Source organism: Symphodus melops (genome assembly GCF_947650265.1).
Source record: "Symphodus melops genome assembly, chromosome: 11".
Classification (NCBI taxonomy): Eukaryota; Metazoa; Chordata; class Actinopteri; order Labriformes; family Labridae; genus Symphodus; species Symphodus melops.
Genome location: NC_136701.1, coordinates 14,289,067 through 14,301,759, shown reverse-complemented (window position 1 = coordinate 14,301,759; position 12,693 = coordinate 14,289,067). Strand labels below are relative to the sequence as shown.

At 40.9% G+C, this 12,693-nt stretch overlaps 1 protein-coding gene across 11 annotated transcripts in view; it reads right to left on the bottom strand.

Moving 5' to 3' along the window:
- The window catches only part of ehbp1l1b (EH domain binding protein 1-like 1b), a 27,983-nt gene extending 15,302 nt beyond the window's left edge, over positions 1 to 12,681 (bottom strand). For 2 of the 11 annotated variants that reach the window (XM_079355030.1, XM_079355031.1), the window contains exons 1-12: positions 11,786 to 12,676; positions 8,157 to 8,214; positions 7,975 to 8,070; positions 7,366 to 7,419; positions 6,697 to 6,875; positions 6,309 to 6,427; positions 6,092 to 6,178; positions 4,172 to 4,900; positions 2,751 to 2,816; positions 2,500 to 2,637; positions 2,148 to 2,387; positions 1,839 to 2,013 (exon numbers count right to left, since the gene is read on the bottom strand). In XM_079355030.1, the coding sequence (XP_079211156.1) occupies positions 1,839 to 2,013; positions 2,148 to 2,387; positions 2,500 to 2,637; positions 2,751 to 2,816; positions 4,172 to 4,900; positions 6,092 to 6,178; positions 6,309 to 6,427; positions 6,697 to 6,875; positions 7,366 to 7,419; positions 7,975 to 8,070; positions 8,157 to 8,214; positions 11,786 to 11,889 (2,045 nt within the window). In that variant the 5' untranslated portion in view covers positions 11,890 to 12,676. Of the gene's footprint in view, positions 1 to 1,838; positions 2,014 to 2,147; positions 2,388 to 2,499; positions 2,638 to 2,750; positions 2,817 to 4,171; positions 4,901 to 6,091; positions 6,179 to 6,308; positions 6,428 to 6,696; positions 6,876 to 7,365; positions 7,420 to 7,974; positions 8,071 to 8,156; positions 8,215 to 11,785 lie in introns of all 11 variants that reach the window. The other 9 variants (XM_079355029.1, XM_079355025.1, XM_079355034.1 and 6 more) reach the window with 9 other exon arrangements.
- Positions 12,682 to 12,693: the final 12 nt, after the last annotated feature.

Below are 12,693 nucleotides of genomic sequence, written 5' to 3'. Positions count from 1 at the left end.
ACCTTTTAATAGTATCCCTCTTCGAGTCATCTTCATCCAGAAACAAGCCCCCTGAAACTTGTCTCTGGTTAAATGACTCAAAGATGATGTCATCAAAGTCAGGCTCAGGCTCTGCCAGAGGCGGCCTTTCAGTCTTTAAGACGCTAATATCACTCTTTGTTTGACTGGTTGTTTGTTTCAAATCAGTTCCTCCCTCAACATTTGGCTGCTTAGTGATAAATGCCGCGACGACAGTGGTGGAGGGCTGATGAGGGGTGGAGCTCTCACTGCAGGAGAAGGGCCATGGGGGAGGTGGGGCTATAATCAGCTCTGAGCGGGACTGTGCAGGACTAGGGGAAAGAAATATTAAGGAGGTCAGGCTCCAGAGATGAGTGCGACTTCATGATGCAGAGTGTGCAGGAGATGGTTAAGAAGGGAACACACACAAGGCTCGGAGCCAAACTAGGGGAGGTCAGGAGGAAGGGTGAAACACACGGCGACTGTTAGCACCAAGGAAGCACAAACGCATCGGAAAAAACTTGGGTATTGAAAAGACTCTCATGGATGAAGTGTTGGTGTACCTCACATGAATCAGAAACTCAAAGCAGGATTACCTCAGTTAGCACTTAGGAGGATAGCTTGTGCTCATTTAGCACACATTACGTGCTCATCTATGCAAGACTTCTTTGCATATTGCTGCAGGTTTTGCAATCAGGGGTAAACAGTTTGCATGGCTAAAGTATGCAAGACAAAGACAATCATCCACCAGCCCCTCCACACCTGAATATACAACATTTTAGATCTTGTTTATTTTGTTAGGTGTTGGACCATTTCTATGTCAGATGCAGGAAGACCTTTGTTTTCGTATGGCTTAAACAACCAAGACACAATGTGTTGAGGATTCACTTAATTCAAATAGAAACTTTTGACTTCCTTTTGGACAGAGCAAGGCCAACTTTTTCACCCCCACTTGTTTCCAGTTTTATGCTAAGCTAACCATCGACTACCTATAGCTCCATATTCAACCCTCAGTGTTCTCTATCTCTTACCTGCTTTTGGTTTGAAGGCAAATCAAAGTAAAGTATCTGTTTGTGGAAAAAGGAAGCTAGCTACCACTGGCAGTGGTCAGCCAACAATGGTTATAGGATAACAACAGGTACGGCTCACAAAAAAGTCTGCCTCGCAGAACATTTCAATGTAATAACTTCCCTGTTTTATCTTGTTGATTTGGTTATAAGTAGACCTTTTTCTTCAATAGGTGTGGTGACTTAGGAAATGTGTTTCTGTACAAACAACCAAGATATAATACACTGATCAGTAAACTTTATGTTTTTGATGGGGGCCAGGTTGGCCACTTCCCGTCTATTTAAGTCTATTCTTCATGCTAAGCTATGCTAAACGAAAGCATTGGGAAACTTTTTTTTCTCTTTTACCAACAGTTGCTAAGTGAGTCTTCTTTACCACTGTCTTTCTTGCAGCCTTAAAAGCAGCTTTTCTACTTCATGCAAAAGCAAGCACACAGATTGACCATCTCGATTCTCGAGCTGCAAAATTAGTGCTCTACTAGTTTTTAAGACTGATCTACTCGAGACGACACGAGAGAAAGAGGAAGAAGACTCTTGAACATCCCGGCTTTTTAAAAGATTGTGGTCTTATTTGAAACTTTTCCCAATATAAACCAATCGTGTTTACCAGTACTTTGATGTTTCCATTAAGTACTGTAATGCTCAAATTTCCCACCAGCCATCAGGGAGTCTCTTTATCTCTGTGGTCTGTTCATTAACTCTCCACACAGCACTTCAAGGCAAAACATATTTCTCAGGATCCAAGCCATTAAATCTGCCGTCGTAAACACTAACCTGATCTTTGCTGATTCTGCTTTATCTTCTGTGATGGCCGCCTTCGAATCCTGGTCTGGTCTGATAGGATGGTTGGATGTTAAGATGTTTGCCGGTGCAGGGTTTTTTTGAGGAGATCTCTCATCTTGGCTCGGAGACGTTTCATTGTCTTCTTGAATGAGGGGAAACTTTGGACCTACAGAAATAAAAAGACAGGGCCAGAATTGTAGACTTCTTGAGATGTTGCTTTAATAAAGACTCCTTAAAAATTATACATTTTGTCTGTCTTTGGCCCTGACAGGGAGTTGTTTGATTAGTCAGCATGTGTACCTGACTGACAGGAGCTAAACTGAGCAGGAAGAGCAGAAGGCGCGACAGAAAGCTGAGCATGAGGGGAGGAGAATAAAATAGAAGTGGAAAGAGAAGAGGAAGAGCGAGAGGTTGATGAACATGGGAGGGAGGCAGTAAGGGCTGGAGCCACAGGGTCACAGAGAGCATCAAGGTCAGGAGTGCTGAGCAGAGGGACAGGGGTGATGTCACCACCAGATGTTAGCCACGCCCCCTGAACACCTGAGAGAAGTAGAGAGGACAGGTGTAAAGGGATGTCAAAGCTAGAATTAGAAAATGAAAGCAGCAGAATGGACAGTAATAGATTATGAGGCAGCAGAAGAGGAAGAGTTACCTGACTCTGAGATGGAGGGGTGAGATTTGGGGAGAAGTGGTGCTGACGCAATAGGAGAGGCATCGGCAGAAAAAGGTGAGGGAGAGGAGGGGCGGGCCATTGACTTGACAATCTGAGGTCTAAACATGTGAGGACGGCCTATTAGAGAGAACACCAAAGAATGAATGGAAGAAAAGAGAAGGGAACGGTTTAAACAGAAAAGCAGCCCAAACAGCTTCTTTTGAGTGTGAAGAGCCAAAGCAGAAACAAACCAGAGACTGCTGTGAGCTCATCTGTAATTTGAACCTCTGGGGGGCGCCGCTGAAGGGAAACAGGAACTGAGAAGAACAGAGGAGGGTAGAAAGCATGAAGTGAAAAGAGGAATAACGTAAGTATGTTATTACCAGCGAGTAGCAGAGGATGAAATGAGAACGCTAACTGTAAACCACACTTGTTTCTAATGTAATTAAAGCACTAGAGTGATTTTTATCTGCCCGGAACAAACACTCCTGCTGCAGTGTCAGCTGTGACAAGAAAGTTACTGCTTCAAAGTTTGGCTCTATTCATTTCCAGTCCACCGATTGTTAAAGATATCAAGAAGCAATCGCTGACATAAATGAAATGAAACAACTCAATGTTGAATATCCATACTATCTGATACTTTAAAACACTGGTTTTATAATTCACTCTTATCTCTTCATGATGTGTTTGTAAGAGTGAAAATAGTGTGTAGAAAAAAAGTTTGTTTAAAGCTTTTAATCACTTCAGTTTTAGATCTTTTATTTGTATTTAGTGACAGATAAGTTGGGTATTTGCAACATTTGTTCCAGTTTTAAAACATGATCCTGTGCATCATTGAAGTTTAAAGGTTAAAGAGCAGGACAAAGGGCTAAAAGTGTCCTACAGTGCTAGTCAGCCTTGTCCTGGCTAATGTCGAGTCAAAGGGAAAATTTCAGAGATGAAACGGAACTGAGGCTATCAAACTAGTCTTGTTGTTTACATTCCTGTGAGCTCAAATTTGAAGCAAAGAAAGAAAAAAGAAAAACACTGCTTTTCTGTGTCTATACATACAGTGTGTACTGTAGTTGTAGCTGAAAGTATTCTGAAATCTTTGAGTCTTACATTTACTGTTCTGTCCAATACTTTTTGACAAAATATTTGATACTATTTTACTCAAATTCTTTGGGCAAATTGTTCCTGAATCTGTCATGCAAATAAAGACCTTTAATTGATTTGGAAGGAGACATTTATTTCATTTTAGGTATGATGGTTGTTACCAAGAAATTTGTAAGTCGGTGCTGCCAAAAAACCTTTTTTCCATGTTTATTTGTGAAACAACATGTGAGGTTATGTGATGTCATATTCCTTTGTTTGTTAACAAGATTTAAAGGTCAAATAGGAAACAGACTGGTTTAACCTTTGGATACAATTCACCTTCCTCATGTTGTGACAAACATATTTCATTAATCCTATTTTGTATCAAATGTTCAAACTTTTCACTCATGAAAACCAGATCATGCTTGGACCTCTTTCAAACCACATGTACTGTGCATTATTGGTTAAGTGAATTAGCAGTTAAAGTCGGAGCATGAAAAGTGTCATGTTCATGGAATTGAATCATGCGGAAAAGCAGATAAAAACCACCACACATGAGGAATCAGTTAGTGGAAAGCATGCAGCAGCCTGTTGATACCTTTTCCTGAGCCTGACTGGAAGATTCTGGGCAGGGAGGGGGGCTGAGAGAGGGTCCCGGTGAGTAGGGGTTGGCTCGATTGGGGATCGGAGGTGAGTGTGGGTTTGGGTTTGGGAGGCTGGGACGTAGTAAAGACAGTCTTTTCGATCATAGTCGTGGTGGTGGTGGTTACAGTGAGAGAAGACTTTTGGGGAGACGTGGCGGATGTTGATATATTCTCCGGTGAGGACGAAGCAAGTGAGGGAGGTTTGGGAGTAAATGAGGTGAGACAGGTTTCCATGGATAGTTTAGAGGAGGTGCTTGAAAGGGTAGTAACAGGAACAGAGGATGTTCCAAAAGAAACAAACGATTCCGATTTGAGAGATTGAAGATGAATGGAAGAGGAAGTCTTTTTGGGAGAAGGTGTCTTGGAGGATTTGGGTGATGGAGGATTTGTAGTAGCCTCATCAGAGAGAGGAAGGACAGAGGAGGGAGTATCTGGCATGATCTGGGAGCTTGGAGGATAAGGAGACGGGTGAGTTGAAGTCGGGGCGTCAGGGGAAAGAGAGTCAGTTGATTTCTTATGCTTGGATCTGGGTGAGGGCTGAGGGGACGGGCCTGGGGAAGGTTGGATCTCTGATTGGACAGGAGTGGTGGTAAAGGAGTGTCGACTGCGGCGGGGAGAGGGGCGAGGAGCGAATGGTAGGGGAGGGCGAGAAAGGACGGCAGCGCCGCCATCACCTTCACAGGCTGGATGAGTGGATGGATGGATGAAAGCAGAATGTTGTAAAAGGAGAAGTGATAAAACAGACAGAAGGAAAAATACACGAGTTAAGAGTGAAAATGGAATGACGGACAGAATTTGATGACTGTTGGGATCCCATGATGCTTAATGGTGCAACCATAATGAAGATCCATTGTTAATCACAGGAATCTCTTGTTTGAGTGACACCACAGACAACATATGGAGCAGCAATAAGCTGTGTGATGGGATATCCCATTTGACATCAGGAATTTAATATAAAATTATGAACATAATGATTCATTTAAAATGCTCCTGATCTTTTATTTTTATTTCTACATGTTCAAAATAAACTAAACTAAAATCCTTTATTCTACGTGCACACGTCAGCCACTGATACGCTCCTCAAACTGAAGCTTAATATCTGAACTGTCATTGCCTTTCACTCAAACTTTAAACAAATCAAAAGGTGTCTCTTACACTGTATTGATTTAAAGAGAGGACCGCATGCTTGGTATGCTTTATAAACTTCACAATGTTTTGACCTCATGTCATGCACACCGGTGTTGGAAAGTAAGTCAGTGCATTCACTGGTGTATTGTTTCCTCAGCACTGTTTTTGTAGTACTTCACTCTTCTGCAGATTGAACTGTCAAATATGTTGTTGTTTTTTTTAATCACCTGGATAAATCCCTAAATAAACGCTGATCAGTACTCAGATTAAACAACAATAAACAATCCTGTAACGCATAGAAGCAGCAGGAAAGACCACAATCTACTTCATGAGTATGTTCCGAGCAACTTTACAGAAATGGGTACAAAGTATCATGGATTTACTTTATGGTGGTATTTTTTGCTTCCCCAGGCACTACACAGATGTTCAGTAAATGTAGTCATATCATTCACAAATGACTGTGAACATGTGTGTCAGAAATGAAGCATTGGCTACGTAAGATAGATACGATTTACTGGGATTTGAGCTGCTGTCACAAACAAGTTTCTTTGAACATTAATATCCCCTTACATGTCTCAGCTGGAGCTTTTCCTCCGTAGCATGTAATGGTGAGATGAGAAATATGTGGAACAAATTACATGGGAGTGTGAAACAGTGTTATATAAACTGAAATACCTTCTCCTTTAAGGAAAGACAAACAAACAAAGAGAGCGGGTGAAATAAATGGCGAGACGTAGAAAAGCTACCTGAGGCTGGAAAAGAGGGCCCAGTGGAGTTTCTCTTATCAGGTGGAGGGGGGGCGGGGCGATTAGGCCGAATAAGAGTGTGAAGAGCTACAGCAGCAGAAGACAGAACATTGAGAGGAGGGGAGCAGAAGAAGCAAAGGTATAAAAAAAAAGATGGTGGAAGGAAGAGATTGCTGATGAGATGAGGAGTCAAGCGATGTTTATGTGAGTCACTCACCTGCAGCGGTGACAGACTTCTTATCCTCCTCTTCATCGCTCTCGTTAAAGTCATCCATGTTTCCTATATCTGACGGTTTGACGCTCATCAGGCTGGCAAGACTCTGCATGTCTTCATCACTGAGGAACACCGTCACAACACAAGAAAAAACATGTTTCAGTCCACACAACAACTTCACACAAACACAGAAGAAAGCTGAACTTTGGAACTGAAAGTCCTTTTCAATTATGCTTTACTGCAGCACTTCTGTCTGTGACAAACATCATGACATTGGTGATGTAATATGTGGAGGACAGGTGTTTGACAGCTATTAGTTTCTTTATAAAAATGATTTTAAAAAAAAACATGGCATCAAATCTTACTACAGCAGCAGAGGAAAATAACTCACGTGGCCTTGCCTTCCCGAACAAAGACACAGGACAGCGACAGCTTGAGCGAGGCCTCCACCACTTTGACAGAGAGTGGCTTCAGTTTGAGCTCCAGGTCAATCTGCGTTGGCGTCGGACTGGCAAACCGCTTCAGATTGATGTCTGCTGATGCTAACACCTTACGGTGACCCTTGTTTTCCTTTAAATGGAACAATTTAAAGAATATTCAACAAAAAAAATAAATAAATAAATAAATCAGTGGTTGTGGATGAATATTAGACACATATTAAGAGGCATATTCAGATAAATGCTAGGTTGCTTTTTTTAACACACAATATAAATTCTCAATAACAAGTATGTCCTGCGTATGAAATTAACAAAACAGTATAAACGGAAGAAATTGTGATTAAGGTATTGGTTTTGTTTAAGATATTGCCATATGAAGTAGTCCACGTCAAAGATAAATTATTGTTTGTTTAATCACACCTTTTTTTCAGTACATTTTACCAAAAAATAATCAATAACCACAGGTGAAAAGAACAGCATGTTCTCTAAAATCTTGTGGAGTGTGAGGCAGCATAAAATATTAGAGTTTTTTCACTCAGTCTTTCCATGCGATGAACAAACAACAAGGTTGGGTCCATAAACCACTAACTGTATCATAAAACGAGTATTTAAAAGATACTTACACCCTCAATGACAAAGGTCCACTCTTTGTCCTCAAACTCGTCAGTATTGACCTCCTACAGGGTTGAGCAGATACAGTCGTTATTCTTCATTATCCAACTGTGTCTGCTGTCATATCCATCCACTTGTAAACACTGTTGTTGCTAATGAATGCATGAATTTACTCATCTGGCTGTACAACTTCTATGCCACACTTAATATTTCTATTTCATGACTTCGACTTTCCAACATCGTACCTGTACATACATGTACACTCAGGTGTGTTACATTATATCTGTTGATACATTTTTGTTTATTTTTTCAGTTTTAGCCATAAGCTGTTGCTATGTAATAGATATAGAAACCATTAAGCAGAAATGCAACCAAAGTGGAGCACCGTGGCAACAAAACATAAAAATAAAAGTTGTGGATAACTCAGCTGCTGTACGCTGCAACAAAGCCAGCTGACTAGCAGCTGACTAACACACCATTTACACATAATAATGAACCCACCCAGTACCCTGCATGGAAGTCTTTGTACTTCTATTACACTTCCTCTTCTTTTAGGTCTTCTTCTCTATTTGGACTGTATTGTGTCACTAGAATGAAAACAATGAGCTCAGGTTTTGTACCTTGAAAAGTGTAACAGAGATGTCGATGTTCTCGGGGACAGGCCACACCACCATGCCTCTGTAGGGGTTTTTGATTCCAGGCTGCCAGCTGTGGAGCTGCAAAACAAAACAACATGGTGAGCCGGTGTGTGTGCTTCTGTTTTTATGTTTGTATGCCTGCTGTTTGGACAGGGGGGTTTTACCTTGGAGCACATGCGTCTGTTCCTCCTTGTCCAAACCACCCTGAGCTTGTCTGGTTGCCTGAGGAAACATAAAACGTCAGTCAAAACACACACATGACATCTTGCCACACTTAATGATGGTTACCATTCTCATAAAATAGCCAGATTGTCTGGCTCTAACATGACAGTGACCCAAACATCCTGCGGCACATTATGGACAGACTGGCATGGTAAACTGTCAGGAAAGGCAGCTGACAGAATGCAGAGGAGGAAATCAGTAGATAAAAGAAACAGCCCTAGAGCCAGCATAAGTAAACAGGAGGTAAATGTAACACTGTTCATGTGTTAACAACTCTCACTTCAAAGCTGGTTTAGCTTCCACCAAGCTTCTGTTTAAATAGACCTAAGCAAGTAAATACAAAACAACACAAGGTCTAAATGAAGATCTCATGACTCTCAATGCTGAAAAAATGTGCCTTAGAGTCAAAGACTGGTGTGTGTGTGTGTGTGTGTGTGTGTGTGTGTGTGTGTGTGTGTGTGTGTGTGTGTGTTGTGTTGTCTTAATATGTGCCTGTGTGTTTGCAACCTGTGTGTGTGTTTGCTTCCATTGTATTCGTCTCAGTCCTGTGCTGCACAGGAAGTGAAACTGGAAGCAGCGGAGTCATGTGATCGTCTGAATGTGGGGCGTGCCTCTCTACAGGAAGAAAGAACCGCTATCGCAAAGGAGCACACACATACTGTAGATGCGGCATGTTGTCTCGAGTGTTTGAGAAAGACGGCTGCGTTTATTTGAGATGTGTGTCAGGGGGTCAGGCACAGACTGCCGTGCACAGGGTGAGGATACTGGAGGGGTATGATGATGAAAAGAAAGATGAGAAAAACTATAAAAAGAGGAGAAAAGGAATATCTCACACACCACTGAGCTCTGTAACAATGGTGGTTTTATGCACGCAATCATTTGGAGTGTCATTCAGCTTCGTAACATGTCTTTAAACAAATAGTGACTGGTGCTTTGTTGTTCAGCAGACAATGGTTATAATCCCCAGCTGACAGCAGAACATATACACAATAAAATATATGAGGCTATTCTAGTGTTACTTTCAGCATGGTGCTGTTTCTAAGGCTTTAATTATGTTGGTGCCACTCGACTGTCTCTGTCAACATCACTTTATCATTTTTTGACAGTTGTCATGCACAAACCACCCGCCCCGTTTATCTTTGTCCCCTCTTTTCCTTCTTATATTAGAGCGGCACGTAATCGAGAACATCTTTCAGGAGCCCTCGTTCATCGTGTTCTACTAAGAAGATAATACACACATACTGTCTTCAATCACACTTCAACCAGCATTAACTGGCTTATTTTTGTCGCTCGACGGCAGTGGCAGCACGTTGTAACAGTGCTCTGTCAATGATGCTTATTCACACTTAAAAACATTGGTCCAACATGCGCTCCCCAGGGAAGTGTCAGTCCAATATTCATGCTCTTTTAGCTCTGTTTTTGGTCTCCTCCACCTTCAATTAAAAATACACATGTTTATTTCCTCTTCGATGATGATCAGGTATAAGATAGGTGTTTCAAGTGTTTAACTGAATATGGCATTAGGACTAAAAAAAAAAGAATAGATTGCAGACCAAACAGCTTAACTCATCAAGAAGTAGAAAACTTAGGCGAGCTGCAGATTTAGGTGTTGGCCACTATGAGTCTCCCCGTCTAAAATGCTAAATATTCAATTTCTAAACTGTTACACTGGAAATACAGATTTTAACTGTTTCAAATATAAATAAAAACTTGTTGAATTCTCAAACATCATTGTAAGTGAACGTTTAGAAGTAGTTTTTATCCTCGCATACTCAGTGGAGTATTTGCTTCTCACTAACACGTCTATGTGGGTGAAGAAAAAAAAAAAAAGCCACGGTCTCAAATGAAAGCACTAAATTAGAAACCCCCCAAACACTTGTTCACAAACATGATACATCAGAAACATTTACAAGACTCTTTGTGGCCTTTCGATTTCCTGAGCTTATAGACTGTCTTACTATTTTGAAAGATTACAGAGTTTAATCACTCATCAATTAAAAGTTAACGTCTTTCTTTTGAAAAAAACAACAACAAAAAAACAGTACAGTAACACAACTGAAACTTTGATGTAATCACAAGTCTTTCTCAATTTCCTCCTGTCCTTTCTTCTCTCTGGTTGAACCCTGTTTGAACAGCACACTGCTGAAGACTAAACTCTGATTTCTTCAGACTGCGGCTGTTGTCTGTCTTTCTAAATAACACATCGAAAGCTCCCTGTCGCTGATCAAAATCTCAAACTTTATTGACGAGTGGCTTCAGTCATTACAGGATCAAAGAACTAATCTATGTTTCTTATCATTCTGCTGACAAGCCATTTACGTAATTATTCCGACTTCAATCTGGAGAGATAGGATTATGCAATGTTGGCCAAACTGGCATGTTGGCACATGTAAAAGACATAGCAGGAATGTATTTGAAATATATCATGAAAAAGTTTTTCTTTTCAAAATGTTTCTGTGTAAAGAAAAGAAAGAATAAATGACTCCAGTAGGTGAAAACAATCTTAACAGTTCTGTAGGCTTCCCACTTTTCCCTGATAAGTTTGCGGTATTTTTTGCATCATTGTTGTGTCACAGATGCATGATGAGCCACCCTGTATCACCTGGATTACTCCCAAACATTTAGTAAGACATGTCTGGGGTTTCACAAGAGGGGTTTATTCTCTGATGGGCCCACTGCTATGACAGTTTAAACTATTGTGGTTATAGTGATACATTGGAAGATAGTAACGTTAAACCTCATCTTAAAATGAATGTATCATCAACTCTTGTCTGATAGCTTATGTGTACAGACAGTACATACGATTAAAAATAATTGTGCCTGGGAGTTTTTCCTTTCTTTATTATTATTCATGACACATCTGATGATTATTTTCTTAAAGTTGGGTACGTTTTTTGGACTATAAAATGTTAAAAAATGATTTTTAAAAAAATGCCTTGTAAAAAAAGAAAAACTGTAATAACTGTTTTCAATAACCCAAGATTGTGGGTCTGACTGTAATTAGCCTACAAATTAGAAGTTCAAATAGAGAATATTACATTTAATGTTCTTCAAACCTATTTATAAATCATTGTAACAGTTGGCAAAGAGGGTAATATTCGTCAACTAATGGATTAGTTTCAATAGTCGTAGGTCACCCTAACCCTTATACACTCTAGGAACCTACATTGACATGATCTTTACGATATGTAAAGCCTACTATTGACAACTTCTTCTCGATATGTAAAGCCTACTATTGACAACTTCTTCTCAAGTTGGAGGAGAAGTTGTCATTAATCCCTTTTTGTTTGTCAATAGGCGGTGTCGGGAATCAAACCCACAATCTCACCGGAACAGCTGAGCACATGTACACATGAGGGCGCCCCCATCATTCTCAATTATTCCCCCCCCCCCCCCCCCCCCCCCCCCCACACACACACACACACACAGCCTACACACACCTACATACACACAAATAAAAATAAAAATAACATTAGAAGTGGACTTTTTTGTAACTTATAACAAATTCAACAAATCCTCCTCTGAGACAATGATAAACTCTAATATTGGACTATTTGATCTCAATACTCACCATTTCTTGTTACACTCCAACACGAGCTCCTGGTAAGACGCAACGAACTGAAACTTGGACGCCTTTTTGCCGACTCGTTGTAGTCTCTTCCATACAGAAGTCATAACTTACTCCGGGAAAACAGCACCTGAAAACTAACAAGAAATAGCTACACGAAACAGACTGTGTTCCTCCGCGGAACATCCAACTTTCCCCCGGTGTTACAGTCCCTTAAATGGTCCGCTACTTCTTCTTCTTCTGCTGCTGCTGCCTTTCCTTCTCATGTGGTGATGATGAACTTCGCACAAGCGTCGACTTGAGCTCATTGGCAACAAGTTGAATGACGCTCAGGGGGAAAAATGATGAGAAATGTCTCCCGAACAGAAAGCTCTTAAAAAAAAAAAGAAGTAGGCCTAGTGTTGTATGATGAGAGAGCATTAAAGAGGAAACGAGTCCGCCCTGCTCGCTGTCATTTAAATGGACGCCTGATATGAAGCTTAACCTTCAACCAAACAAACTGCACGCTCTCAGTGACCACCTCTCTCAGTTTCTCTGACAATTATCAACATGGAGCACAGTTTAGTCAAGCCTGTTAGCTAATATAGGTATACAAGCTGGCTACTTCACCCTCCCTTCTTCCGAGAACGAGACAGGCAGTGAGTGAGACAGGATATGCAAAAAGAGAGAGCACTGGTGATGCAGCAGTATGCAAACTTTTTTATCTTGCTGCTTCGAGGCAACGAGTTAAAGTACTGAGGTAACAGCTTTCAGTCCTACCTACAGACTTTGATCCTGACAGTCTAGATGTCACTGGAACAGGCTTATCTGACTCTTTCACATTAGTCAGCTCTAAACACTCGTACAGGAAACCATGCAGGGTGTATTTAATACAAGGGCATGAAACACACTCAGCCTGTAGTTTCTTTTCA